The 27,054-nt window shown below is 45.9% G+C and overlaps 1 long non-coding RNA gene, 1 pseudogene and 1 gene segment (V, D, J or C); 2 read left to right on the forward strand and 1 right to left on the reverse strand.

The window, feature by feature from the left end:
* Positions 1 to 1,641: 1,641 nt before the first annotated feature.
* On the reverse strand, positions 1,642 to 13,617 carry LOC100728317 (UDP-N-acetylhexosamine pyrophosphorylase-like; annotated as a pseudogene).
* Positions 13,618 to 14,069: 452 nt separating this feature from the next.
* Positions 14,070 to 14,676, forward strand: LOC134477259 (immunoglobulin heavy variable 3-72-like). The segment is given in 2 exon segments: positions 14,070 to 14,219; positions 14,318 to 14,676. Coding segments are annotated over 2 exon segments (390 nt in total).
* A 1,340-nt stretch (positions 14,677 to 16,016) lies between these two features.
* LOC106027018 (uncharacterized) lies at positions 16,017 to 17,598 on the forward strand. The gene is made up of 2 exons (XR_001200601.3): positions 16,017 to 16,158; positions 16,971 to 17,598. It is a non-coding gene; the product is annotated as an uncharacterized LOC106027018 (long non-coding RNA).
* Positions 17,599 to 27,054: the final 9,456 nt, after the last annotated feature.

Genomic DNA, 27,054 nt, shown 5'->3' on the forward strand with positions numbered 1-27,054 from the left:
GCCTGCGGTACGACGGAGGACCTGGCCCAATAACAACGGAAGGCCCCGAGCACCTCTTCTCTTCACCCTGATCAGCTACGTGAGATACAGCGGTTCCCGGGACAGGTGAGTACTGAATCGCCTGGGTTGGGTGGACGCACCTAACAGATTTTGAGCGCCACACGGGTGGACGCCGGTCTTTTTTTTTCTTTCCCCTTGCATTTGTTTCGCTTTCGCTTTGCCATTATGGGCAACGCTGCTCGCAAACCCCTCGCTGACTCCCTAAGAGTCCTGCTGCAGACCCGAGGCATCTACATAAACCGGGTCACCCTTTCGAGGTTTCTGGATAGTGTTAATGAGATTGCCCCCTGGTTTTGGCCCACGGGCTCTCTAACCCTCCCGTCATGGGAGAAGTTAGGAGGGGATCTTAGATGCACCCGAGAAGAGGGACGCTTGGATCCCATGGTTTTACCCCTGTGGGAACTGATTAGGGCTTGTCTGATGGATAAACAAACCCCCGGGCTTTGCTCAGCCCGACAGGCTCTTGACAAAGCTCGATCCGAGTGCTCGGAGGAGCCCGAAGTCACACCTGACTTTGGGCCTCCAGAGAAACACAAGGGTTCCGATTCTGATTCGGATTCGGAGGGCTCAGAAGAGGAGGTCGTCTTTGCTAAGCATGACCCTCCTACACCGTTAAAAAAGGAACTTAGGGCTCGGGAAGATAAAAAGGGGAACCAAACACCACCCTGCCCGAGCTACTCTGCTTCACGGGAGGAACTTAGGCCCTTCCGCTCCTTGGCAAGCTCGCGACCCATGGTCGCCCCCTTTAGGACACCAGGCCCTACTGCACCGCCGTGGCCGGAAGAGGAGTTGCTCCCTGGGCTGCCACCTCCACCCGTGGCCGCCGGAGGGCGCCCACAATCCATGGCACTGCCCTGGTTAGAGGGAGAGCTATTTCCTGGGTTACCTCCTGCGCCCCCTTCTGGGGGAGGAGGAGGACGTTCCTTCCACCAGAGGGTATGGTCGCGGCTTCCCTTTGAGTGTCCCGGTCTCCATGCATTCCCGGTACAAGTAGGAGGCAGGAGAGGAGGAGGATATTATGAGCCCTTAGAAATTAAACAACTTAAAGCTATCAAGGATGCAGTTTCAGCTTATGGGCCCAATGCACCATTTACCATGGCGCTTTTAGAGGCATTGGCTGGCCTGTATTTAACTCCGGGAGATTGGACCCAGCTGGCGCGTGCCTGCCTTTCCCCCGGACAGTATTTAGATTGGAAGTCTTGGAATGAGGAATTCTGCGTAGAGCAGGCGGCGGCTAACCGGGAACATGGCCAAAGAGATTGGAACAGAGACATGTTATTAGGGCGAGGAGCTTTCGAGGAAGATCAGACCCAGTACCCTCGCCAGGTTTATGAACAAATCAGTCGCTGTGGCCTTCAGGCCTGGAGACGGCTGGCTGGAAAGGGAGAGCATACGGGCCACCTCACAAAAATTTTACAACAGCAGGGGGAGCCCTTCTCCAATTTCGTGGCCCACATGCTTGAGGCCGCTAACAGAATTTTTCCAGACGCTGAGGCGGCTCACCCTCTCATAAAACAACTGATTTTCGAACAGTGCACTAAAGAGTGTCGTGATGTCCTAAGGTCCAACAAAAATAGGTCTTTAGAAGAGTGGACACGCCTGTGCCGTGAACTGGGCGGCCCGGTAACTAATCACGGGCTCGTTGCCGCCATGGTCGCTGCCCTTCAAGGCGCTGCCAACGGAGGCAAGCCTCGGTAGGGGGCAATAGAAATAAAAATAGAAACAACACTTCTTGCTTTGGCTGTGGCCAACTAGGACACATTAAGCGTAATTGCCCCAACAAACAGATCGGGCAGGGAGGAGCCCCTGGCCCTGGATTATGCCCAAGATGCCAAAAAGGTAATCATTCAGCAGCCGAGTGCCGGTCGATATTCGATAAAGATGGCAATAGGCTTTCAGGACGTCCAGACAATCAGCCAAAAAACGGCCGAAGGGGGCCCCTCCTGCAGGCGGGGCCCCCTCTGGCCCAAACCTTCCTTCAGTTCCAGCCCCAGCAACCACAAACACCCCAGGTCCCTTTAGGCGGGCAACCCCAGGCTCAGCAGGGCTGGACCTCAGTGCCACCTCCGACCTCCTATTAACACCCGAGATGGGAGTACAATTAGTTGAAACCTCCCTGCCAAATCCCCTTCCCCAGACACGGTCGGACTTCTATTGGGGAGGTCCTCGGTGGCACTCAGGGGCCTTACAATCATCCCAGGTGTAATTGACTCAGATTTCACTGGCACCATCAAAATTATGGTTCAAGCCCTACAAGGCACGATTATCATTAATAAAGGAGATAAAATAGCCCAGCTGTTGGTTCTACCAAGCCTTCATAAAAACTTCCCCGCGAGAAACCTAACCCGAGGCGCTCAGGGCTTCGGCTCTTCCGGGGATACCTTTGAAGGCTTACATTTGACGTTGCAAGAACGTCCTATGCTAACCATTGACATCAATGGCAGACCCATTAAAGGCTTGCTTGACACAGGAGCAGATCACTCAATCATTTCACAAAAAGATTGGCCTAGCTCTTGGCCCACAGATGTGGCATCCCAGAGCCTACAGGGGCTTAGGTTTGTCCACGCCCCTAAGGTGAGTGCTTCGCTCCTGACATGGCGCGACAAGGAAGGTCATTCTGGTCACTTCCGTCCCTTCGTACTCCAGCTTCCCGTATCTCTATGGGGAAGAGATATTTTGACAGACATGGGCATCACCTTAACTAACATCTACTCCCAAAAAGCTCACTCCATGTTGCTAAAACAAGGGTATATCCCTGGAAAGGGCCTAGGTGTTCACCTACAAGGCCGAACCTCGCCTATTCAAGGCAGCCCCAAACAAGACAAAAAAGGACTGGGTTTTTCCTAGGGGTCACTGAAAGCCTTCTCACACCTGAACCCATAAAAATTACTTGGAAAACTGACACCCCTGTGTGGGTTCAACAGTGGCCCCTACCAAAGGAGAAGGCAGAAGCCGCTCTGGAGCTAATTCAGGACCAACTCCAGGCGGGACATATCAGACCATCAACCTCCCCCTGGAATACCCCTATTTTTGTCATTAAAAAGCGCTCAGGAAAATGGCAGCTCGTCCATGACCTGAGGGCAGTCAATGCTCAGATGCAACCCCTGGATGCAGTTCAGAGAGGCATGCCTGCACTATCAGTGCTCCCACAAAATTGGCCGGTCTATGTCATCGATCTTAAAGATTGCTTTTTCTCCATCCCTCTTCACCCAGATGATTCACCTCGCTTCGCTTTTACCTTGCCCACTATCAATCAGGAAAAGCCAGACCTTAGATATGAGTGGATAATGTTACCCCAAGGGATGACCAACAGTCCCACTATGTGCCAATTGTTTGTCGACGCTGTCATAGAGCCCATAAGACATAAATTCCCAAAAAATAGATGCCTCCATTATATGGACGACATCCTAATATCAGGAAAGGACCTCCCGAGCTTAGAGCAAATGCTTAGACAGCTGGTCTCTACTCTTAGAGCCGCTAATCTGCACATTGCCCCAGACAAGATCCAGCGGTCAGAGATAGCCCAATATTTAGGGACAAAAATTACTTCCTCTCAGGTATCACCATTAAAATTGGTTATCCGGCGTGATACGATCCTAAGTTTACATGACATGCAAAAATTAGTTGGGGATATCAATTGGATCAGGCCATACTTGGCCTTACCTAACAGCAAATTAAAACCCCTGTTTGACTTACTTAAGGGAGACCCTGACTTAAATTCATCCCGAGAACTTACGCCGGAGGCAGAAGTGGCACTACAAGCAGTAGAGCGGGCCCTGACCACGGCCGCATTAAGGCGTATTAATCCAGAAAAGACCTTCGCCTTGTGCGTTCTCAAAACAGCTAGACAACCTACGGCTGTCATTTGGCAGCAAGGACCCTTGCTTTGGGTCCACCCAAAAATGTCTCCTGCTAAGGCTATTGACCATTATCCAGACGCGGTCACTTCCCTTTCTCTAGAGGGCATCTCACGAGCCATACAACACTTTGGGGTGCCTCCTTCCTCCCTACATGTACCATACACAAGAGAACAAATTGAGACCTTAACAACATGTCTAGATTCCTGGGCGATTCTCCGGTGTACATTTCAAGGGACCATAGATAATCAATTCCCAAAAGACCCACTACTTCAGTTTATTACAGTACACCCTGTGATTTTTCCCAAGGTTACATCCGCATACCCCATAACTGGAGCTCCAATAATCTTCACAGATGGCTCCAAATCAGGCATAGGCGCATATGTGGTTATGGGTCAAGAGCCAAAAACTATCCAATTCACTCCAGACCAACCCCAGGTGGTCGAGCTCCAGATAATACAGGAAGTCTTACGTCGCTTCCCAGGCGACGTTAACCTCCTGTCAGACTCCAAGTATGTGGTAAATGCTCTCCAAGTTCTGGAGACGGCGGGTCCCATTAAACCCTCTTCAACGGTAGCCTCCATATTCCTAGGTATTCAACATCAGCTATGGAATAGAACCTCAAAAGTGTTCATCTCACATATCAGAGCCCATACTAATTTACCTGGGCCCTTGGCGGAGGGCAATGCCTTGGCAGACTCGGCCACGCGCCCGATATGGGTCTTCACCTTTCCCAACCCTCTGGAAGCAGCCCAAAAATTCCACTCTCAGTTCCATGTTAATGCCCGCACCCTCATGGCGCGCTTCAACATCACGAGAGCACAAGCACGAGAGATTGTACGGTATTGCCCAGCTTGTGTGATCTCTTCACCCCAACAATCTATTGGCATTAACCCAAGAGGACTTCGCCCAAATCATATTTGGCAAATGGATGTTACACACATCCCAGAATTCGGAAAACTTAAATATGTTCATGTTTCGGTAGATACCGCCTCCCAGGTTATGTTTGCCTCGGCAGAACCCGGAGAAAGGGCCACCCACGCTATTAATCATTGCCTGGCAGCCTGGGCTGCTTGGGGAAAGCCCAATATACTAAAAACAGACAATGGTCCTGCCTATACCAGCAAAATTTTTATGACATTTTGTCAACAAATGGAAGTCACTCTTAAACATGGCATTCCTTACAACCCCCAAGGACAAGGCATCATTGAGCGATCCCATCGGACACTCAAGGATGTCTTACAAAAACAAAAGGAGGGAATAGGCCATGGCCTAACGCCCAAAGGAAGAATATCATTGGCACTCTTTATCATAAATTTTTTAAATCTTAATCACAATAATCATTCCCCTGCCATGGAGCACAATAACCCGTCCCCGGCCGACAAAGGGCTGGTGAGATGGAAAGATGTCCTTACAGGACAATGGATGGGCCCGGATCCAGTGATTAGCTGGACCCGAGGTGCGGTTTGTGTCTTCCCACAGGAACCAGGCTGTGAACCGCTGTGGGTCCCGGAAAGATTGACGCGAGCAGTAAACTCCCCACCAGTTCCTGATAAAGCACAGGAGGATAAGCCCGCGGACACAAGTCAACTCGACCCTTCTGGGACCGATGCTCAGCACCCGAGACCATCTACAAACTAAAATGTCTGGTTTGGAGCTTTTTCTATTCTGTGGGTTCCTATTAATCACCCCTGTTCGCACAAATTTGACCAACACTGTTAAAAATACGACAGCTTGGCTGCAAGACACCTACCTACCTAAGTTTCACAATTTGTCCCTCATAGTCGGTCAGGAACTTGACAATATGGACGGTATCCAACTAGGTCCAGTCAGGTTCGATTTATCAACTTTAGGCAGTGTTATAGCCAGTTTGTGGGAACGCGTCACCTCCTGGTTCTCCTGGCCCAACCTGACTACTTGGATCCTGATTGCCGTGGCCTTCCTAGTGGGGCTTGTGGTTATTAAATGCTTGTTAGATCGCCTCATACAAACTCAGCAGCAGGTTAAGATCACAGCTATGGCAGCCATGCAAATGGCAGCAGGTGGCCAATCAGGCCAGCAGGCCGCCGCATATCTCCTTCACATTGCAGAACATCAGCTCTAAGAGCTGAGTGGGCAAGCCAATGACGGGTAAGATGGGAAAAGCCCTCCCGGTCAACCTAAGACAGGCTCCACTCAGATATACATGGCCTATAAGGCCAGGGGTCCCTTCTGGAGTCAAATTATTGGCATTGATATGCGAGACCAAGGGTACTGCAGTACCATCCGCCCCAAAGGTTGGGGGGAAGGCAGGAATGAATGTGTATATGCATCCAGGTTCAGTTCACAAAAGCCTGGCCCTGCGAAAAAATGAACCACTCACCTTGAGCATGGTCCTGGCGCAAGGATATGCACAAAACAGGGTGATGCACAGCAGGGTATAGACCTCTACATTCTCTCATGCCTCGGCCTACAAGGTAGGCCCACTCCTAGGTGTCTAACAGCAACAAGGTCATAGACACCTTGGGGGGACCCACAGACCATCCTATTTTAATAAATAAAAAAGGGGGAGATGTGGGAAGCCGCCTATGAATGGCGCCCATTTCCTGCTTCCGGGTTCTTCCCGGCCTGAACAAGCCCGCCAAATTGTCATATCTGCCCAGTTACCCGTGACGCTAGCCTATCAGCTTGTTAGGCGCGCTTCTCTGTGATTGGATACTGCTTCCCCTTATAAGAGGTTGTTCCTGCCCCCAACGGCGGAAGAGGAAGCAACACTGAGGGTGGCGGACCTTGTCAGGTCCGGTTCGCTGTACGTAATAAAGTTTGAGAGCTGATCCTGCTCGAGTTTGGTCTCCTGTCTCCCACGGCTCCGGTCACACACACACACACACCAAATACATTACATATGTATTTATGAATTTTATCTGAAAATAGGTAGCAGGGAAATTATTACTTTTTATATTGCAAGGAACTATGATTTTAAGAAATTAAATGCTTAAGTAACTCCAGTCATGATGATCATCACCATCAATTCATCTGCTAATTTCTGTGGGGAAATATTGTCTCATGGAGGGCTAAACATTTCAGTTTAGAAAAATGTACCATATAAAAAGACATAGGAAAGATGTCTTTGTAGAAAAGTATAAAAGAACTTATGGGGACCACCTCCTCACTGGATCCTGCCTGTTCACTCCCTCACTGTTGCATGCAGGGGATGCATTACATCCCTTGATCACGAAAATGAATATAATAATATTAAACAAATTACATGGTGTTAAAATGTATATCATTAATTCATGATTAAAATTAATATGTATTCCATATATAACTAATCTGGGATAATAAAGCTGGAGATAGATCATAATTCAAGATACAGCACACTCCATAACATACGTATGATAGAATCATGGTAGTCTAATTATTATGAGAAGTTGAAGGGCAGAAAAATCGTGTCATGTTCTCTCATTGAGGAAGGAGTTTGACAACATCACTGAGCATGACTTCTCTGTCTTGTAAGTTTTCAGGGCCAGTTCATCACCACGGGAATATTCTAGACCCAAATCCATAAGATCATATCACACATGAGCTCACATCTCATAGATCTGTTGTGTTTCTGGTAATGTATCACATCTGCAAAACACAGAAAGTGACCAAAACTTTTAATATCATACATATATAATGGAGAGAAAACTAATAATTTTTTCAGAACACAAATACGTAATGAAAAATCATATCCCCATTAGTATAAGGAATATTGCAAAATATCTCTCAGATCATTCTCTTGTGCACTGTACCTTCCGTATCTGAGGCTTCCACAATACAGGAGTCTCTATAGCAGGGGCCCCAGCCCAGTCTGCAGCCTGCAGATCTTCAGAAGAACCCAGCCCTTGAATGCCAGGTGTATCTGCTTCAGAACCAGGACTGAAAAGAGATGGTGCCATAGAGTTTACAATGAGTTGGCTTTTCCTTCTTGCCATTTTAAAAGGTAATTCATGGAAGGAAAAAAGTGATATTGAGTGTGTGAGTGAACATGAATGGGATAAACAGTGGACCTCTGTGAAAGTTTCCTGATCAGGATGTCTCTGTATTTGCAGGGGTCCAGTGTAAGGAGCAGGTGTTGGGGTTCACGGAAGGCTTGGTGCAGATTTCAGTGTCCCTTAGACTCTCCTGTGCAGCCCCTGGATTCAGCTTCAGTGATTGCTGGATCGTCTCAGTCAAGTAGCTCCTGGGGCTACAGTGGGTGTCAAGTGATGGTAGCACATAGTACCTCAAATGTGTGAAGAGCTGATTTACCATCTCAAGAGTAACACAAAGAACACATTGTATCTGCGAATGAACAGCCTGATATCCAGGGACACAGCCATATGTCACCATGCAAGACAACAGTGAGGGACGTCAGTTTGAGCCCAGAAACAAAGCTTCCTACAGGGCACCCAGGATTAGCAATCAGCATTCGAGTCACAGAGAGAGCACAGGGTCTACCTCAAGAGAAGATTTAGAAGAAGGTAAAAGGAGGTTTCTTGTCAGGATCCAGGATTTCTCTGTATAATACTTACCATGGATACTCCAAATTCATGTGTCTGTCCTTACCTCGGAAGTCTCTCAGTAAGATATGGTCATTTGTCTAGAATTTATTCTTCTTTATAGCTGTGCGATGTACAAATACTATATTTTCTTTATACATTCATATGTTTATGATATACAGGATGATTCCAAGATTTAGCTATCATGAATCATGAATCATGCTGTATACAGATTGCTATGTGTATAATGCTGTACTGTGATGCTTTTGCTTATAGTTCTTTGAGGAAGATGTGTAGAATGGGAATAGCCGGATCCGATGGAGTTTCTAACTTCAATTTTTGAAGAATATCCATACTGATTTAATATGTCTGAATTAGTTTCCATCCCTAGCAACAATGTAGCAGGGTTCATAGGAAGGAAAGTTAACATGAAACAGACCATGAGGATGGTCACCAGCTGCCTGGTGACAGGATGCGGGAGCGAAACAGAGAGGGAAGGACTGCAGAGCAACCTCAGATGACACCTGAGCTCCCTGCTTCGGATGTGTGTGGCTGTGCAAGTGTCCATGTGTGGAAATGCTTCTCAGGGACACACATTATGTGTGGGCAGCTCATGCCTTATGTCTGGTGAAGCTTTTACAGATAAACAACAGGTGAGAGCACAAGAAGAGTGAGAGTGATAACAGCAGTCAACAATGAGAGAGCTGCTAACAGGCACCAACACAACCACCACTCGTTTTCCCCTCGGCAGGCAGTGGAATGCAGCAAACTCACACAAGTTCTCACCACAGGAAGAGGGGACATGAACTTCAGCAGCTGTGTCCCTCTCTGTCCACGACCCAGATCAGGAAGCTCTCCACAGCCGAGAAGACAACAGAGCCAGACAATGGGTACAAATTTATGAGATCTAATGTAGATAATGCAATGGTTTGTGATACTGTCATTGTTTTGCATGATTACAAAATATGCGACATCAAGAAAAATCCATGATCTGTGTACATGGGCAAAAGTGAAGGGAGCTCCATTGATACACACAGAACAAGAATCTATCACATAGCTGCATTCATAATTATTTTCACTGCAGTCTTTGTTACCAAATTACCTCAGTAGACTAATGCCTGCAGTGTGTGATGCTCTCTCTGAGTTATCCAACCTCAGAGCTGTCTAGATGGCAGGAGGCCATGCAAATAGGGCCTCCCTGGGTTGGTGAAAACCAGCCCAGCACTCACCCTGCAGCTCTGCAGAGGAACCCAACCCTGGTGCCCAGCTGTTCCCACTCCGTGATCAGCACTGAGCACCGAAGGCTTGCCATTGCATTCACAACGAGCTGGGTTTTCCTTCTTGCTCTTTTAAAAGCTAATTCGAGAAAAACAAGACACACTAAGGGTTTGAGTGGACATGAATGGGATAAACAGTGGACAGCTGTCACAGTATCCTGAGTAGGATTCTCTATTTCCAGGTGTCCAGGCAAAAGTGCAGCTAGTGGAGTCCAGGGGAGGCTTGGCACAGACTGGGGGGTCCCTGAGACTCTCCTGTGTGGCCTCAGGATTTACCTTCAGTGATTACTGGATGCACTGGATTCACCAGGCTTCAGGGAAGGGGCTGGAGTTGATCTCACACATCAGGAGGAGTGGTAGCACATTCTAGGTGAAGGACCAATTTACCATCTCCAGGGACAATGGCAAGAACGCGGGGTACCTGTAGATGAGCAGCCTGAGCCCTGCAAACGGCTGCATATTACTGTGAACAGTGAGGGGACATCAGTGTGAGCCCAGATAAAAAAAAACCTCCAGGCAGGGGCGCTTGGGACCAGCAGGAGGAGTAGGGGACACATAGCTCAGAGTCTACCCCAGAGGACATCTAAAATACTGGGCAAAGAAACAAAATATTGAAGGCTGAGTAGAGGAGGGCAAGGAGATGGCCTTCATGCAGAAGGGAAGGAGTCCAAAGAAACAAAGGCAAGTGGTGAAGTGGAGGGATAAAGGAAATAAGTAAAATTTTGTTGTATAGAGGAGCCCAATAACTTCAATTACTGTAAACATTATATGCCGTAACATGAGCTAAATAAGATTAATATCCACAGGAGTGAAAAATGGAATGTGGAAATTAGAGGAGGGGAGTTAGATATGAGGGCACAGAATGGGATTTAAAAGAAGGAGCCAAGCTTTAAGGTCCGCACCTAGATTGCGCTGAGGACTTGCAGTGCTGGCGCTGGTCCTCTGGGTCTGTTTTCAGGAAAGCCAGGCCTGGGAGGACTCTACATCTGCCTCCCCATCCTGGCTGCACTTGGAGAACTGTGGAGCTTCCAACAAGTAGGCAGGCACACGCTATCCCTACAGCCCAGCCTGTTTGGGACTCCCGCAGCTCGCCATCAGTGTGCAGAAGAGGGGCTGGGCAGATCTGGGGCACCTGCATCCGCCTCCCCGTGTGTCTGGAGGACTGTGGATGTCTCACTGGGCAGTGGAGCATTGCAGGTTCCAGAGGCCCCACAGCCTGTGGTGAGTGCTCAGCACACTCTGCCCAAAGCCCAGACTGTTCAGGTCCCTCCAGGCTTCCGGGTGCAGTGAAGTGGAGAGGTGGGTTTGAGGCCTCTACATCCACCTCCGCATCCCAGCTGCGCTTGGAGAGCTATGGAGCTTCCAACAAGCATGTGGGCCCACAGTGTCCCTGAAGCCCAGCTTATCTGGAACTGCGGAGTTCTCAACAGGCAGAGGAAGGCCATTGGTTCTGTAGGCCCAGTGGCTTGGGATAACAGGGTGCTAAACTCTGTCACCAGGGAAGACACAGTCACCTAATACTGTGCAAGAGACAGGGTGCTTTGATGCAAGCATGAGCCCTGACATAAACCTCCCTGCAGGGAAATCAAGGAACAGCAGGGGGCATGCAGAACATATTGATGTAAGGAAACACCTTTCCAGCAATTAAGGAGAAAAAGTTGACAGGTTTTTTCCCTTCGTTTGATTTGCATGCCCTTCAGTGGTCTCAGGCACAGAGCTTCCAAAAATCTCCTATATCCCTGGTGAGGCAGTGTCATGCTTACATGGAATGAGGTTTCTTTCTTTTTTCTTTTCCAACTTCTATATCACAGTCTGTTGCACAGTAATTTTTTTAAAGACTATTGATTACAACTCACTTGACCGCAGAGTCTCCTTAGTTTTTTTAAGGTGTTTATTTTGTTGTCCAATTATTTTCTTAAGACAGTTTAATGCGGGGCTGGGAATGTAGCTCAGCGGCATAAGTGCCTGCCTCGAAAGCAGGCAGTCTCGAGTTCGACCCCTGGTGCTGGTAAAAACGAAAAAGCCAAAAAAAAAAAAAAAAAGAAGAAAGTTTAATGCTTGATAAAATAAAACGAACTGTTTTTACCATAAGTACCTTCTAACTAGTACAATAATATATTGTTACTATGTACAATTTCAAAACAAAAGCTTCCACTTCCAAGGAAAGTGTTGTTCAACGTCCTCACTATCCTTGATGGAAGCTATAAGAAATTTCCTTGATGGCCAATGTTTTCCTTGACTTGGAAATTAATCTTACAATAAAAAAACATAAATCAAACTTTCAGTGAGCTGAGAACCATGAAAATGCTGTCAGAAGCTAAGTCATCTGGACCTTGGGAGTCTGCAGTAGATACAAGAGTTCATCAAGCAGCATAATACCTTGTGACTGTTTGCCCTTTAGTCTGCTGGGACACGTCCTGTAGGTTCCCAGTTGGTCTATTAATAATAAAAAAGCTGTGCCCTGTTGTGTCAGAACCTGGTAAATGACTCGTAAGCCATTCTTTATCAGCTCATGGATTCCATCACCATCAGTGATTAAAGCTGTATGGAATTCCTTACCGGCCATATCACTTTCCAGTTCTTCTCCAGTATAGGAAATAAGAGGAGAGGTTTCACATTGGATCTGTGCATCACTGGCATCATTCAAGTGGGCAATCGCTGGAAGGGGAGAACCATGGCCACCTGTGGGCACTGCATAGCCAGCAGTGGTGTAGGGCAACAAAGCACTTGGGTTGTCCTTCCCACTGTGACTGTCTGCATCCTTTAGTGGGGAAAATCCATCCTCCGATAAACCTTCATACACCGCAAGCTTCTCTGCAATCTGGAAGATGTCAGAAGCTACTTTTGGCAATTTATACCACATGACTTGTCTGGCATAATTAACTCACCCCAGGAATCCACATATGGAATCTTCCTGTGAGCCAGATGGCGCTAAAGCTGAGGTTCATCAACACCAACAGCATCTCTCAGACATGGGACAATGAAGATGTGATTGGTGATGCGGCCCACACAGAACAGCACTTGTCCATCCGAGCTCCGTACCTGAGATGTTGCCAGGGAAATTTTGCTCTATTCTACCACCCATTATCCGCCATTCATGGAACAAACCACTCCACCTGGCTCTGCAGTGTTCTCTCCTCCTTTGCTCCACAGTCTGCCCTTCTCAAAGTGGAATTCAATAACCATTGGCTTCACTTTAACCAATGCATCATCCACATAGCAGATGCAAGTGCACCAGGTGCCTTTTTGTTCCACATCCTCCACCATATTCTGGGCTGCAAAAGCCCGAAAAAAAACCCTCATTTCCATCTGGGGCCATAGAAATTTTGTGCTTCTCTTCCAAAGTAATTTTCCCATTAAAACTCATAGCAGGCAGCATGCAATGATCAAAATAGATAACATTTTCTTTTTTCAACCAAAGTGCTTGTGTTTTATGAAGAACTCCTCGTCTCTTCTATTGTTCTGGCACTGGCCCCTATATACCATGGACTGATCCATTTCAGGCCATGATAGCTTTAGCTAACAGCTGTAGCTTCAGGACATGCTCTGCTGGAATCTGAAAATGTCTTATGGGATAGTGAACCCACATCACACTTCCTTCTGGGATATGCCATTCCAACTGTTGCCCTCTGTCCATCTCCTAGCAGGGGAACTGCTCCTTTGTTCTGAGAAATCTGGAAAAGTCACTGTCTCAGACCTGACACTGATCTTGGTCCCTAGTAGCACCGCCACCATCTCTCCAGGGGCAGTTTTCATTGGTGCATCTGCTTTCTCATGCTAAGAGAACTAGTTAAATCCTTCAGTTGGTGTTTGATACGTCTGTGCATACCTGCTTCACCTGAACTGAATGAAGGCTGCCACCCAGGCAACCTACAGCCTTCCTCAATGCTGCTCGACCTGGATGTGCACAGGGGGATGCATCCCTGAAGCACAGATTAAGTCTACAGGTAGAGAAATAGGGGCACATTTTAACTACAGGAAAGAGGCTCTGTGAATCTCCCTGCACATGCCCAACTCTATTCTGCAGATCACAAGGGAGGACCTGGTTCCCCTGGACTTCTCACACCATGTATCAACACTTGGTCACACTGAATCACTCACTTGTGTTTCTGTAAAGAATTCAACCTTTGTATAATGGAGCAAACACTGACACCTGTATAATGTATTTAAATATGTAAAAATGAACTAAGGCTATGAATTAGAATTGAGTGTCATAACAGTTACATGAAATTGTTGTTTTACATAATGATATTATTTTCACCAAACTTGACCTGCAGACTTACATGTAATCTGCTACTGAAGTTTTTCTACTTCCTGGCCTCAGAGCTCTATCTATAGCAGGAAGCCATGCAAATAGGGCCTCCCCGTCCCAATGTAAACCAGCCCAGCCCTCACTCTGCAGCTCTGCAGAGGAGCCCAGCCCTGGACTCCTAGGTGTTTCCTTTCGGGGATCGGGACTGAGCACAGACAGCCCACAATGGAGCTTGCGCTGAGATGCGTTTTCCTTGTTGCTGTTTTAAAAGGTAATCAGTGAAGAACAAGAGATATTTAGTGGGAGAGAGTGGGATAAATGGTAGACATATGTGACAGTTTCCTGAGCAAGATGTCTCTGTGTTTGCAGGTGTCCAGGCTGAGGTGCAGCTGGTAGAGTCTGGGGGAGGCTTGGTGCAATCTGAGGGGTCCCTGAGACTCTCCTGCGTGACCTCGGGATTCACCTTTAGCAATTACTACATGTACTGGATCCGCCAGGCTCCAGGAAAGGGCCTAGAGTGGGTTGGTTTAATCAGAAACGCGGCTAAGAGTCACACTACGGAGTACGCTGCATCCGTGAAAGGCAGATTCACCATCTCCAGGGATGACTCCAAAAGCACACTGTATCTTCAAATGACCAAACTGAAACCCGAGGACACCGCTGTGTACTACTGTGCAAGAGACACAGTGAGAGGACATCAATGTGAGCCCTGACACAAACCTCCCTGCTGTGGTGCTCTGGACCAGCAGGGGGCGCACAGGACACACGGAGTTCAGCCCTGTGCAGGACAGGAGCACAGGATAGAGCAGAATTATTTCCTGAGGAGACATGAGGCACGTGACGTATTTCCCGGGAGAGTCTGCATTCATGAGTTTGTGCTTATCTTTCATGCTCCTGAAGTAAAAATTTAACTCAATAGTAAGACATATTCTCATCTGTACACAGGTTCAAGTGTAATTGTTGAAAGTAAAAATGAGTCTTCTGTGATCACAGGACTGGAACTTGAGGACGCACAGGCAGTAATTCAAACCTTTTTTCATTGAAAAGGACCTTATTGATGTTTCCTTTCACCACCAGTTTTGATATTTAGATTAGAGGCAGAAGAGAGATAACCCGAGATTAATAATGGATAAAACTTTGGAAAACTTACATCTTACATTCCTTGTGCTGTATAATTGCATAAATCAAACTCAGACTCATTTACTTAGCTTTTTAAATAATGTATTTTTCATTTAGTTTTTATTCTAGAATCTGCTTTTTTAAATCTACTTTCTTAGAATGAAACACAAGACCTTCCTGCAGAATCTCCCATGGAGTCACCAGTGTACACCCATGTGTGCCCTGGTCCCTCAAGAAGGGAGCTAGGAGACCAGTGCTATCCAAGGCACGGAGAGCAGGACATCAGAAATAGCCTCCAGGAAATATTTGACAGGAACTGAAGGTGCACCCACCATTGAACTTCATCTTTTAAAATTTTCGTTTCAATATATCAAATACGTCTCCTTCATCTAAGAAAATGATCTTGACAAAGTAAACGAAGAACCACTGACTCTAATACCATGTGTAGAATACCTTCACTACTCTCCCATAACTAGAAACAGACCCATCCACACATGTGAAATTGATTTTTTACAGTGTAACACAGTAGTTGACTAGAGATGTTTATTTCAAAGAATATTTAAACAAATAACAAGATGAATAATAGCAAGCGTTATAAAGTACGTTGAAGAAATTAACCCGTAGTGCATTGTTGGAGGGAATGTAAATTATTGCAATGAGGGAGTGATTATTCTATAGGACAGCGACTCTGGAATCTCCTGAGCGCGTTTATGACCAATTTGCAGGAAAAATTCGCCGCGTCCATTAAGAAAACCAGGAAGGCTTTGAAAAGCCAGGAGTAAAGCCCTTAAATGCTAATATGGTCAGGCGAGATGAGAGTTACACAGGAGAGCCTAGTCCAGAAGAGAATTGCTTCTCTGGCAGCTCAGCTGTCAGACAATAGAGCAGGAGCCAATCAGCAATGAAGCGGGCGCCTGGATGAGCTACCCAATCAGGTGGGACGAGGGGACGGGCACTTCCTGTGTCATGGCGTACTGTGGGCTTCATCGGTGTTGCAGAGAGTCCCTGCTGACTAGACCGGGTTTTGTGTACTATCGCCTGGCTGCGCGCTGCATTCAAAGGCTCCCGGGAGACCCTAAAGCCACACAATGGTGACGTTGTAGGACGGGAGCCGGGGATGGGACGAAATCGGCTGTGTTCTGGAGGGAAGTGGTCAGAAACGGCTGTGGCAGTGCACAGCCTCCCTGCTCAGCTCCAGACGCCGAGGTCTCCCTGGTCCTTGGTGCTACATCGTCATTCGTAACATTTCCTCCTTTGCTAGGGCAGGGACAATGGTGGGTCCCCAGTGCACAGTGCTAGCTCGCACACTGCCAACCTAGGATGTCTTGGTTGGCCCCTGCGCAGCTGAGTCTGCACCACTCGGCAGGGAGCAAGAGCTTTGGGCAAACCATCACTGTAGTTTTTCACGTGATTCCTCCACTTGCAGTGATGTTACTGAATGAACAAGGTTCTTGGTCTCACAGCATTGAAGAATGAGGTTGCAACCAAAGGAAAAAATGTTAGCAGAGAGTTTATTGGAAGTAGGAATAATACTAGCGCGCTGATTCTGGAAGTGTCCCAAGTGAGAGGCCCCATAGCCCTGCAATCCAGAGCTAATTATGAATGAGCAGAGCCCAGGAAATACTCAGCTGTTTAGTGACCACCTATCACCGAGGGCTCTGTGGATTTAAAACAACTACTTTGAACTCAGGCTCTCTCACCCATTTCCTCAGCATGCACTGTTAAAAAGAAAATGGGATTTTAGAGAAACGTTAGATAACTTGTATTTTCTTTCATTTGACTTTTAATTTTTATTTATTTATTTATCTATTCTTGTGTCTTTTTGAGACAGGGTTTCATTCTGCAGCTTAGGTTGGCTTTAAACATTATTTTGTAGAGCAAAAGAATGTTCCTGTGTTTGCAGGTGTCCAGGCTGACAAGCAGCTGGTGGAGCCTTGGAGTCGCTTGGTGCAGCCTGGGGCATCCCTGAAACTCTCCTGCATGAATTCAGGATTCACTGTCAGAAGCTGTGCCATAAGCTGGATCCAAAGGCCCCAGGGAAGGGCCTAGAGTGGATCTCATACATAAGTACTGGTGGTAGCACATACTATGCAGACTCTGTGAAGGGCGGATTCACCATCTCCAGAGACAACGGCAAGAACACGCTATATCCGTAGATGAGCAGCCTGAAACAGGAGAACACAGCCCTGTTACAGTGTCCATGACACACAGTGAAGGAACATTTGTGTGAGCCCAGAAAAAACCTCCTGGAAGCAGCGCTTATGCCCAGCAGAAGTCGCTGTAAGACGACAGAATCACTTGCGGGCCCCAGAAGCAGGAGCTGAGAAGAAAGCAGAGGAGGGAGATCTTCCTGGGGACTCTAGGGTTCTCTTCTGTTTTAACGTTTTAGGTCCTGAACCAACCCACATTGAAGTACCCAAGTTCAAGGAAAAATTCTCTGTTAAATGTAATTGCATGAGTACATAAGAAACACTGATTATTTCATTTTCTGTGTATAAATTGTACTTACGGGTAAACAAAACTTGCACCCATCTCAAAGTAACTTGTGCATTTTGTGAAGTTAATTTTGTTTTCAGTGTCAAATCCTCACCATCTAAAGGGGGGTCTGCTGGTTTAGTTTGGGTGATGAGGAACTGTCTCACGCAGTAAAAAATGCTTCAGATTAGGAAATTAAATCCTTCTCATCTCCCTCTGTGGGTTCTCAGATCACACAGCTCCCTCCCCTCTTTGGCCACCTCAGGAGACCTGGTCCCCAGGCTCAGCCCCAGCACCATGAGGAACCCTGAGCTCAGGGGAGGAGGGAGAGGGGCAGCCTGACTGGACTCAGGGCAGTGTCTGTGGACCTAGATGTGCTCTTTCTAGACAAGAAGGCTGAGTAGGACTTGGTCCTGTGCCTTTTTTTGCACCTTACAAATTAAAAAATTTATAAAATACAGCAAAACCATCCTCTATCTTAATCTCCATTTCTCTCTCTCTCTTAACTTTTTGGTTTTTTAAATTTTATTTTAAACAAGAAAAATAGAACATTAAAGTGAAACAAAACAAAACAGTGTTAGGACACTGGGGAATTCACTGTTGTTACTGTATTAGATAATCCCATCCTCTAATTAGTTGCTCAGGCTCTCTGACCCAGGCTTGCAAAGTCAATCAAATAATTTAAATGTTGCTGCCTTAATTTAGTTAGTAACATCTTAGCCTGCACTCCGTCCCATTGCTTATGTGTGTGTTACTGCTGGGAGGAGGGGGAGGCTGCACAGCTTCCTTGCTGCCTCTCCCCACCTGACAGGGCCTTGCCAACACATGTGGTGTGGTGACTGCAATGCTTCCTGCTATTTTCCTCATCCAACCACACCACCAACCCGGCTCTCTTATTCTTGCTGGGTTCCTGAATTCTCCCTCTCTGTGGATTTCAACCCACGGGTCCGACCCTTCCCGTGTCTGTGGGCCCCACCTCTGTCATCCTGCTCTTCCCATGTTGCTGTAGCCCAGGGTATGGACAGATGAGAAGCAGAGGTACCAGTACAGTGTAGCAAGAACTCTCATGATGTTTTGCTACCCAGTTCCATAGCACATGCTGCTTCTTCCTCTGCTGCTCACGGCTTCTCCATTCTCCTGTAAGTGTTGTCTCTTTTTTACTCATTTCTCAGTTTTCAGTCTATTGGGAAAACAATGGAAAATAAATGAGGTGAAAATCTCTATTGTCACAATGTGCATGGTTTTTCCTAAATGGATTCCCATGATTCTACCATGATGTATTTTATTTTATTTCAATAATTTCTGTATTTAACAGTCACACATGTATTTGTAAATTTTTCTAAAACAACCAAATATACCTCTATGGTTACTAATATCACACTTATTGTTACAGTTTCCTGTGACCAGTAACATAGTGAACAGCACGAAATCGCTTGCATGCACATCCACGGCTCCTGAAGGCAGAGAAGAGCTGAAATTCTCACACACAGTCCCCATCTCTCAGATGCGACCAAGGACCTCACCCTCACACTCATCCGCAGAGGCTAACACACCTCCAAATCCTGCTCTGCTCTTTACCAGTCCAGCATCCCCACTAATGTGTCCCTTGTCTAAGGACTGAAAATTCATGTACTTGATGTGATGTCTCAAGGGCATCTGTTGTTTTCCCTCAGGGTAGGGACATCTTTGGGAATATGCCCTTCCCTGAGATGGAGTCTGATCCTCTCCATTGGACCTTCTGAATTACAGCTTCCTTCAGATCACTGAAAATCTGAAATATTTTATGAGTTCCCTTCCATTTCATTTGTCTTTGTTGTTCAGAGTTTAATCATGATTGTGTAGATATCATTTTCAAATTGAGACCTTGGAAACACACCTCAAGTAAGAGTTCAGATTTAGCATTAATGTTGTAACTTGTATGTCAAAGAAAAGTAATGAATGAAACCAGGAAGAACATGGCACTTCTGGGTTTTCATCTCACCATGTATCTCAGCTGTGCTTGATTCAGCTATACCGCTGCTCCTCTGTGTCACTGTGTCTCCAAATTCTTGACCTGATAGTTATGAAGAGCCTAGTTTCTTCTCAGATGTGATTCACAAAGTTCACCTCTCACTCTTAGTTTATACTATCATCTCATAATAGAGGAAAAATCCATCCGTGAACCATCCTCACATCCTAAGTGTGAAATCCATCGCCATATTAGTCCCTGGTTATCAACTTTCTCCTCACTGACACCTTCCAGGTGTTTTCTTCTTCCTCTTCATGTGTCAGAATTGGTTAATTGTTGGATCTTCCCACCAGAACTGTAACACGATGTAGATTACAGGCAACACTTGTCAATAACAAAACCCACAAAGGAAACATGCACATTCCTAACTTTAGTGAACAAATCCTCAGAGACTTTCCAAGGACTTAGTAAAGCCAGTGACATCATCCCCACCACAAGAGCTTAGGCATAACTGAACCTTTATTATTCTCTCTGTGGAATACATGTCAGTCTTCCTACAAATCCATCAAAGTCGTGTAATTCAGAACAGAGATCAGAACCGTGGGTGTATGAACTCAGAGCAGGGAGGTAGAGGGATGTGGTATCAAAGATCAGAACCATTGCCCATCCAGAGAGTAACAGATGTGTCTACTCCTGGATGTCAGGGTCAGTGCTCTCTTGCTCAGACTCAGAACAGCTCAAACCCTTGTCCAGAGCCTACCCTGAGGGTCCATATAAAACCTGCAAATCTATTTCTCCTTACTAATGTGGACTCGACTGTTACCTGCATTCAGGCCACATGATTATGACTAGATTTGGGGAGGGGGAGGAAAAAGGTAGAAAAGCACCTTGTATTATCTAACTGACCATGAGGAATGCAATCATTATATCCTGCAAATCTGTACTAATGAATAAATAATAATTGTACACAGTACAATATGCTATATTTCAGTCTCTCTCCAGGAAATGACATGGAGAAATAAGAACTTCAGAAGACATGGATACAGTCCAGTCAATGTATTGAGTGGACAGTGCACTGAAGCCAGGGACACATCCCAGTCACAGGTGTGACACAATAGCCTGGGGGTCTTGTGGATCACAGGTGAGGATTCCAATGGGGCTTTTCCTTTTCCAAAGTTGACAAGTAGTCCTCATGGCAGTGGTGATGATGCTGAACACTGTGCCTCCCTGCTGAAGAGGTCACATCCAGAGTGACCCCTGATTCCAGCCTTTGCCTCTCTTCACATTGGAGATCATAAGATGCAGTCCCCATCCTCAGCATCTCCCAGTGATGGAGCTGGCCTCTGCTCTCCATCGTGATTCACTCAGGAATCCTCAGCCCCACTTTCCTGACTCATAGACACGTTGATAAGGATGTCAACTCAGAGAAGAATTCTTCAAAGAGATTTTAATAATGGAATTCATAGATTTCATTTGTTTGTGGAGATCTTAATGAATCTGTACAGCATGTGCTATGGAACTGGGTAGCAAAACATCATGAGAGTTCTTGCTACACTGTACTGGAAAATATTTCACTGAATGCCCACTGCACCAATAGTGAACAAGAAATGCCCACATCTGGCTGAAAAAGATTGGAAAGAAAGAGGGAAGGTTTAATTTTAGGACATTGTCTTCAGGAGCATAGTGTTCATAATGAATAACTGATCACAAAGGGAGAACTGTAATTAAGTAAGCATTTAGAATTTAGGAATCACCTCCAGGAAACAAAAGGAGGAGAACCTAGTAAGAACATGCCGCCCAGCACCTACACTAGGTCAGTTAAGGAAGGGCCACTTAGTACAGACAACCTCCTTCCTTCCTCCAGTGAGGCTTCTCTATCAGGGAGGCACAGGACCCACATCCTCATCTCCAGGCTCTGCAGGCTCTGGTCAGTGGGACATGGATCACAGCACATCTCAAAGCAGGAGGCAGGAGGACCTCTCCTGACCATGTTAATGGTAGTGAAGCAACATCTACAGCAGCACAGATGGCACCAGAAGGGAGAGATCAGGGAGAGGAGGAGGGGGCTGTGCTTGCTTCATCCTGTGGAAGCAGCACCAGAGCCTGTGTGGGAGTGCAGAGTTAGAACAGGAAGGGAGCAGGACTGGAGGACGCTGGGGTGGGAACAGGAAGGAGGGCTCATGGCCATGCTTCCTCCACTCCAAGGAAGGCAGCTTCCCACCTAACACAGACATGAACACCACTTGAGTGCAGGGGAAGAGATTATTCTCTGCAGGATAAGGACCATAGACATCCTGGGCTGTGTCTCACCATCCTAAAGTAAAGGGGCCACTCTCATGCAAATTTGTCTCCCAAATCTAGACTCAAACTTCCCTCCTGGGCTGAAGGAGCCCATAGCTCCTTCCTCAGATACCCCTAAGATCTCTGGAGAAGGCAAAAGTGTGACCTAGAATATGAAATTTCTGAGTCTTCTCCTGTGCCTGGTGGCAGGCCGCATGGTGACTATCCTCAATGTCAGACATGGGTCCATGGAAAGATTAGGAAAGCAGGTAACTGATAGGAATGTTCCTCATGTTTCCAGGTGTCCTGTCCCAGGTGCAGCCACAGGAGTCAGGACCTGGCCTGGTGAAGCCCTTGCAGACCCTGTCTCTCACCTGCAAGATCTATGGATTCTCCATCACAACCAGTGGTTATGACTGGAGCTGGGTCCATCAGCCTCCAGGAAAGACTCTGGAGTGAATGGGGGCCATAGGTAACTGTGGTGGCACTGGTTACAGTCTATCCCTCAAGAGCCACATCTCTATCATCAGTGAAAGAGTTTTCCCCTAGTACAGATTTCTTTACAGTTATGGCAGTGGTCTAATGTGGCAGAAGGCAAAAGCAGAAATGCCTATCACTTCCTGCTTCTTCTTCTGCCCTAAATGCAGCTCCTCTTCCTGGTTACACACAAGGAGAATTCTAATTGGTTCCTCACACATCATCAATATCTGCCTCATGGGCGACTTCAGTCAGATGTCATGTAACTCTCTGGCTCTCTGGATCTGGTTGAAGGAAACAGCCCAGCCGCCATGGGTCACGTGCTCCTTTCCACATCCTCAACTCAATAAACCTGTTCATTTTGTACTTTTGCTTCTCTATTCTGCCAGAATATTCTAACAGTCAGGTTTTCGATGAATTCTGAAAATATAAAAATTGGAGGAGAAATAGGGAACCAATAAAGATAAGTGACTGTAGTTGGGAACTAAATTTCTAAATGAATGAAGCCACAAAACAAGATTGCTACGAAGTATGCATATTGCCATAAAATGGAAGTCTTAGGAAACAAAATCACAAGATCAAGGCTAAGATGAACTTGGAATATAAGCCAATTTTCACAAAACAAAAGAAAGAAATGTAAGTTATGAAGCAGGCATGGTGTCACCACCGTGTAATACTGACCCTCAGAAGGACAAAACGGAAGACTGTCACACATTTGAGCCCAGCCTTTGTCACCTAAAGAATAGGAAGGCAATCTCATAGCATGTACTGTAGAGTGACATTTTCTTTCAAAATCCAAACAGCAAAAAGAATGTAGAAACAATATGATTAGCAATTGTTCAGCTTTATGTTTAGAGACATTGTTATCCTATGCATGATGCTCATAGTACATGATTGCCCAAAAAATGAAAAATACAATGTGATACATTTTTTGATTTAGGAATAAACTCCAGAGAACAAGAGGAGAAGCTGAATCTGGAAAGATAATGAACACTCAATAGACACACATGGTCATGTGAGTGCAGGAAATCATACATTCTGTGAGATTACAAATTTCCCTGTGAGGTAGCACAGAACTCACATGCTTATTTCCATTTTTTGTGCTCCTCTACTAAGGTGGGACTCGGATCCCAGGATGTCTTAGAGCAGGAGGCAGGTGGACCTCTCCTGAAAACAAAAATGACAGAGAAGCCAGCTCTCAAGCAGCATGGATGGAACCCTAGGAGAGAGACCAGGGAGACACAGAGGGAGCTGTGCTCAATTTGGTCCTGACAATGAGCATCAGAGCCTGGGTGGGAAGAAAGTTGGACTGCGGTAAAGTAAGGGAGAAGGACCAGGAGGAATCCATTCCTGGGATTAGGAAGGTGTGGTCATCATTGCCCTGCTTCCACCACTCCTCTAAACTTAACTTCCCACTTATCACAGACTCAAACCCAGCTGGAATTCAGAACAGGAGGCTCCTCTCAGTAGCACAAAAGGAGCAGTCATAGCGTGGGATCAATGTCCCCTTCATATAGGAAGTGTGTACCCTATATGCAAATATATGCTCTGAATTCAGATTCATAATCTGCTCACAGTTTGTGGAACTCACAGCTCCATCCCAAGACATGGTTGAGGTCTCCCAGGAGGGCAGAGGGGTGGTCAAAAGACGAGACTTCTGGGTCTTCTCCTGTGCCTGGTGACAGCCCCTCATGGTGAGTGTCCTCAGTGTCAGACATGGGTCCATGGAAAGGTTAACAAAGCATGTGACTAACTGGTTTTTATTTTCCCCAGGTTTCCTGTGCCAGGTGCAGGTGCAGGAGTCAGGACCTGGCCTGGTGAAGCCCTCACAGACCCTGACCCTCACCTGCTTAGTCTCTGGCTACTCCATCACCAGTGATAGTGTTTGGAACTGGATCCATCAGCCCCAGGAAAGAGTCTGCAGTGGATATGGCATGTTTGGTATGATGGTGATACTAAGTATAACCCGACTCTCCAGAGTCGCATCTCCATCTCCAGAGACACAGGCAAGAACCAGTTCTCCCTGAAGCTGAATTCTGTCACCACAGAAGACACAGCCACCTATTACTGTGCAAGATGCACAGTGGTTTCTCACAACAGTGAGCCCAAACATAAACCTCCCTGCAGGGAAATTCAGGACCAGCGTGGGGGCGTGCTGTTCACACTGCTCTAGGGAACCAACTTCTCAACCCTGTAGCGGCAGCCTGGAGGATTTTTCAGTAATCAAGTGATAGAGATTCTAGGTATCTTCTATGTCGCTGATCCTACACTGCTGTGTTTTCATGGAATCAAGCTTTTTTTTCGTTTCCCTGCCCATTTTATTATTGATTGCACAACATATTGTCAATGAAGTCTTCGTTCACAGCACAAGTGATTACAATGTCTCAATAGTTTTTAAGGTGTAAAATGTTTAATACTTATTTATCTATTGACTGGAAGTCTGCCATCCACCCTCAGATACATCTATGAGACCTCTCATCCTGAAGAACATTTTCCAATTCTGTTCATGCATACTTTTACTGTGAATAGCTGGACATCACTGTGTGTTGATCTGAGTGTTCGCCTGTTATTGGAGCTGTTCATTTCCCCACCCTTGGTGATGTAGGGTGATACCTTGGAGAGCTGTGGTAGATTAGACTGTGCAGGGTCTCTCTCAGGATCTCATTTGTAGAGAACATGACGCTCTCACACATCCTGCAGTCATGGAGCATTGCCTGAGCAGTGTTTATTAGGACCTACGGTCAGTAGCCAAAAACTCTTATACAATGTCTTAAATATTGTGTCTATATTTACCACAAAGTGAATTTGCTGTATTTACATTACCCTCCATAAAACCTGGACATCTCAGCAAACTGCTATCAGTGTGTCTGGAAATACTGCTGTCCTCATCTGGCAGCTGACCTGAAAGAACAAGGTGCCCACAGTAGAGTCAAGACTATAGAGAAGACCAGTGCCTTCCCAAAGAGGAACCTGGGCTCCAGCTCTCTCTGTGCACTTCTGAGTCCCTGAGGACAAGGCTGGCCAGGCCAGGACACTGACTCCTACCTGGTGTAAAAGTGTGAAATCATTGAGAGAGAGATTTGGGATCAATGGGATTTGGGTACCTGGGAAAATGTCACCAAGAGGATTGGTTCAGATGCAAATCATGGTGGCTGTATCTCTATACATTCAGATATATAAGCAGTCATTTATTCGTAGTTTTGAAATTTTGAACAAAATTAAATACTAGAGAGAAAATCTGAGCAAGGATTTTATATAACTATCCATCCTGTTATCATCTGTCCATTGATCTATGTGTGTTAGTATCCATGATCACCATTCTATCCATCTGTGCTCTGTCATATTTCTATTCACCCACCAACTCTATGCATGCACCTTTCATCTATGTATCTATTATAAATTTATTAGTTATACACGTTCGTCTTATCTGTTTTTAATTTTTTGCCTTGTAATTATCTGCCCTTCATATATGTATCACTCAAAATTTAAGTAGTTTATATCACTCTGCCCCTCCACATCTTAAATGTTTCATCATCTTTCATCTGCCTATCAGTGGTGCATATATTATCTGCTTTATTCTTAGGTGCTTTATTAATACAGGTGATACAAGAAGCTGTTGGTGTGATTGTAAAGATTTATATACTTTAGAAAATTCTCTAAAGAGGCTGAAAATAGGGTATAACACAAAAACCACTTTCTCATGATTTACTTCCTCATCTCAATCAACTAACAGCTCTACACTGGAGAAGACTACATTTTCTCAAAAAATTAAGCTTCCACATAACGCAAAACTATCCTGAGTGTTTTTTAAAGCAGAGTAAAATTTGATGTTCATTGTGCAACCAGCAGTTCTGAAGCACACTTAATGCAATGTGTGTGTTTAAAACTAGAATCACTACAAATGAGTTTTAAAGTTGGAGCAGGTGTGCAAACTAGAAGTCATCCATAGACGGACAAAAATTTTTCCATAAAAGCGATATGTATTCGTGCACATGCTTCAGGAGTTTGGATCTGACCTAATGAAGCCCTCATAGACCCTACTCCTCACTGGGTCCTGTCTGTTCACTCCCTCACTGTTGATATCTCTGGGGGCTGGATCTATCAGCACAGAGAGAAGGAGACTGAACAGAGGGGGTGGGATGGTGAGAGCTGACACACAGCTGATAACTCACCACTGATTCACGAAATTAACATCACCTCAGAAAGAGGGTTCTGGGGGAAAAAGAAAAAAGCGGTAGAGGAGCAGAGGGCCCTGGGGATCCAAAGAGAACCAGGAAGTGTCAAAAGAACAGGTGCAGAGAGGGAAGTGGGGAGCCGGCTTGCTGTCAGCCTCTGTAGTTTCCTTGTTGGCTTAGCATTATGTGAACTGACCATCATGCATCCACTCTAGGTAACATAGGAGGTTTCCACACTCCAAACTCCAAGCAAAGAATGTAAGGGTTTATTGATGATCAGTTACAACACACACACACAAACACACACACACAAACACACACACACACACACACACACACACACACACCAAATACATTGCATATGTATTTATGAATTTTATCTGAAAATAGGTAGCAGGGATATTATTACTTTTTATATTGCAAGGAGCTATGATTTTAAGAAATTAAATGCTTAAATAACTCCAGTCATGATGATCATCACCATCAATTCATCTGCTAATTTCTGTGGGGAAATATTGTCTCATGGAGGGCTAAACATTTCAGTTTAGAAAAATGTACCATATAAGAAGACATAGGAAAGATGTCTTTGTAGAAAAGTATAAAAGAACTTATGGGGACCACCTCTTCACTGG

The sequence above is a fragment of the Cavia porcellus genome, unplaced genomic scaffold (assembly GCF_034190915.1).
Source record: "Cavia porcellus strain 051 isolate PalLab524CR breed Dunkin Hartley unplaced genomic scaffold, mCavPor4.1 scaffold_8, whole genome shotgun sequence".
NCBI classification, from domain to species: Eukaryota; Metazoa; Chordata; class Mammalia; order Rodentia; family Caviidae; genus Cavia; species Cavia porcellus.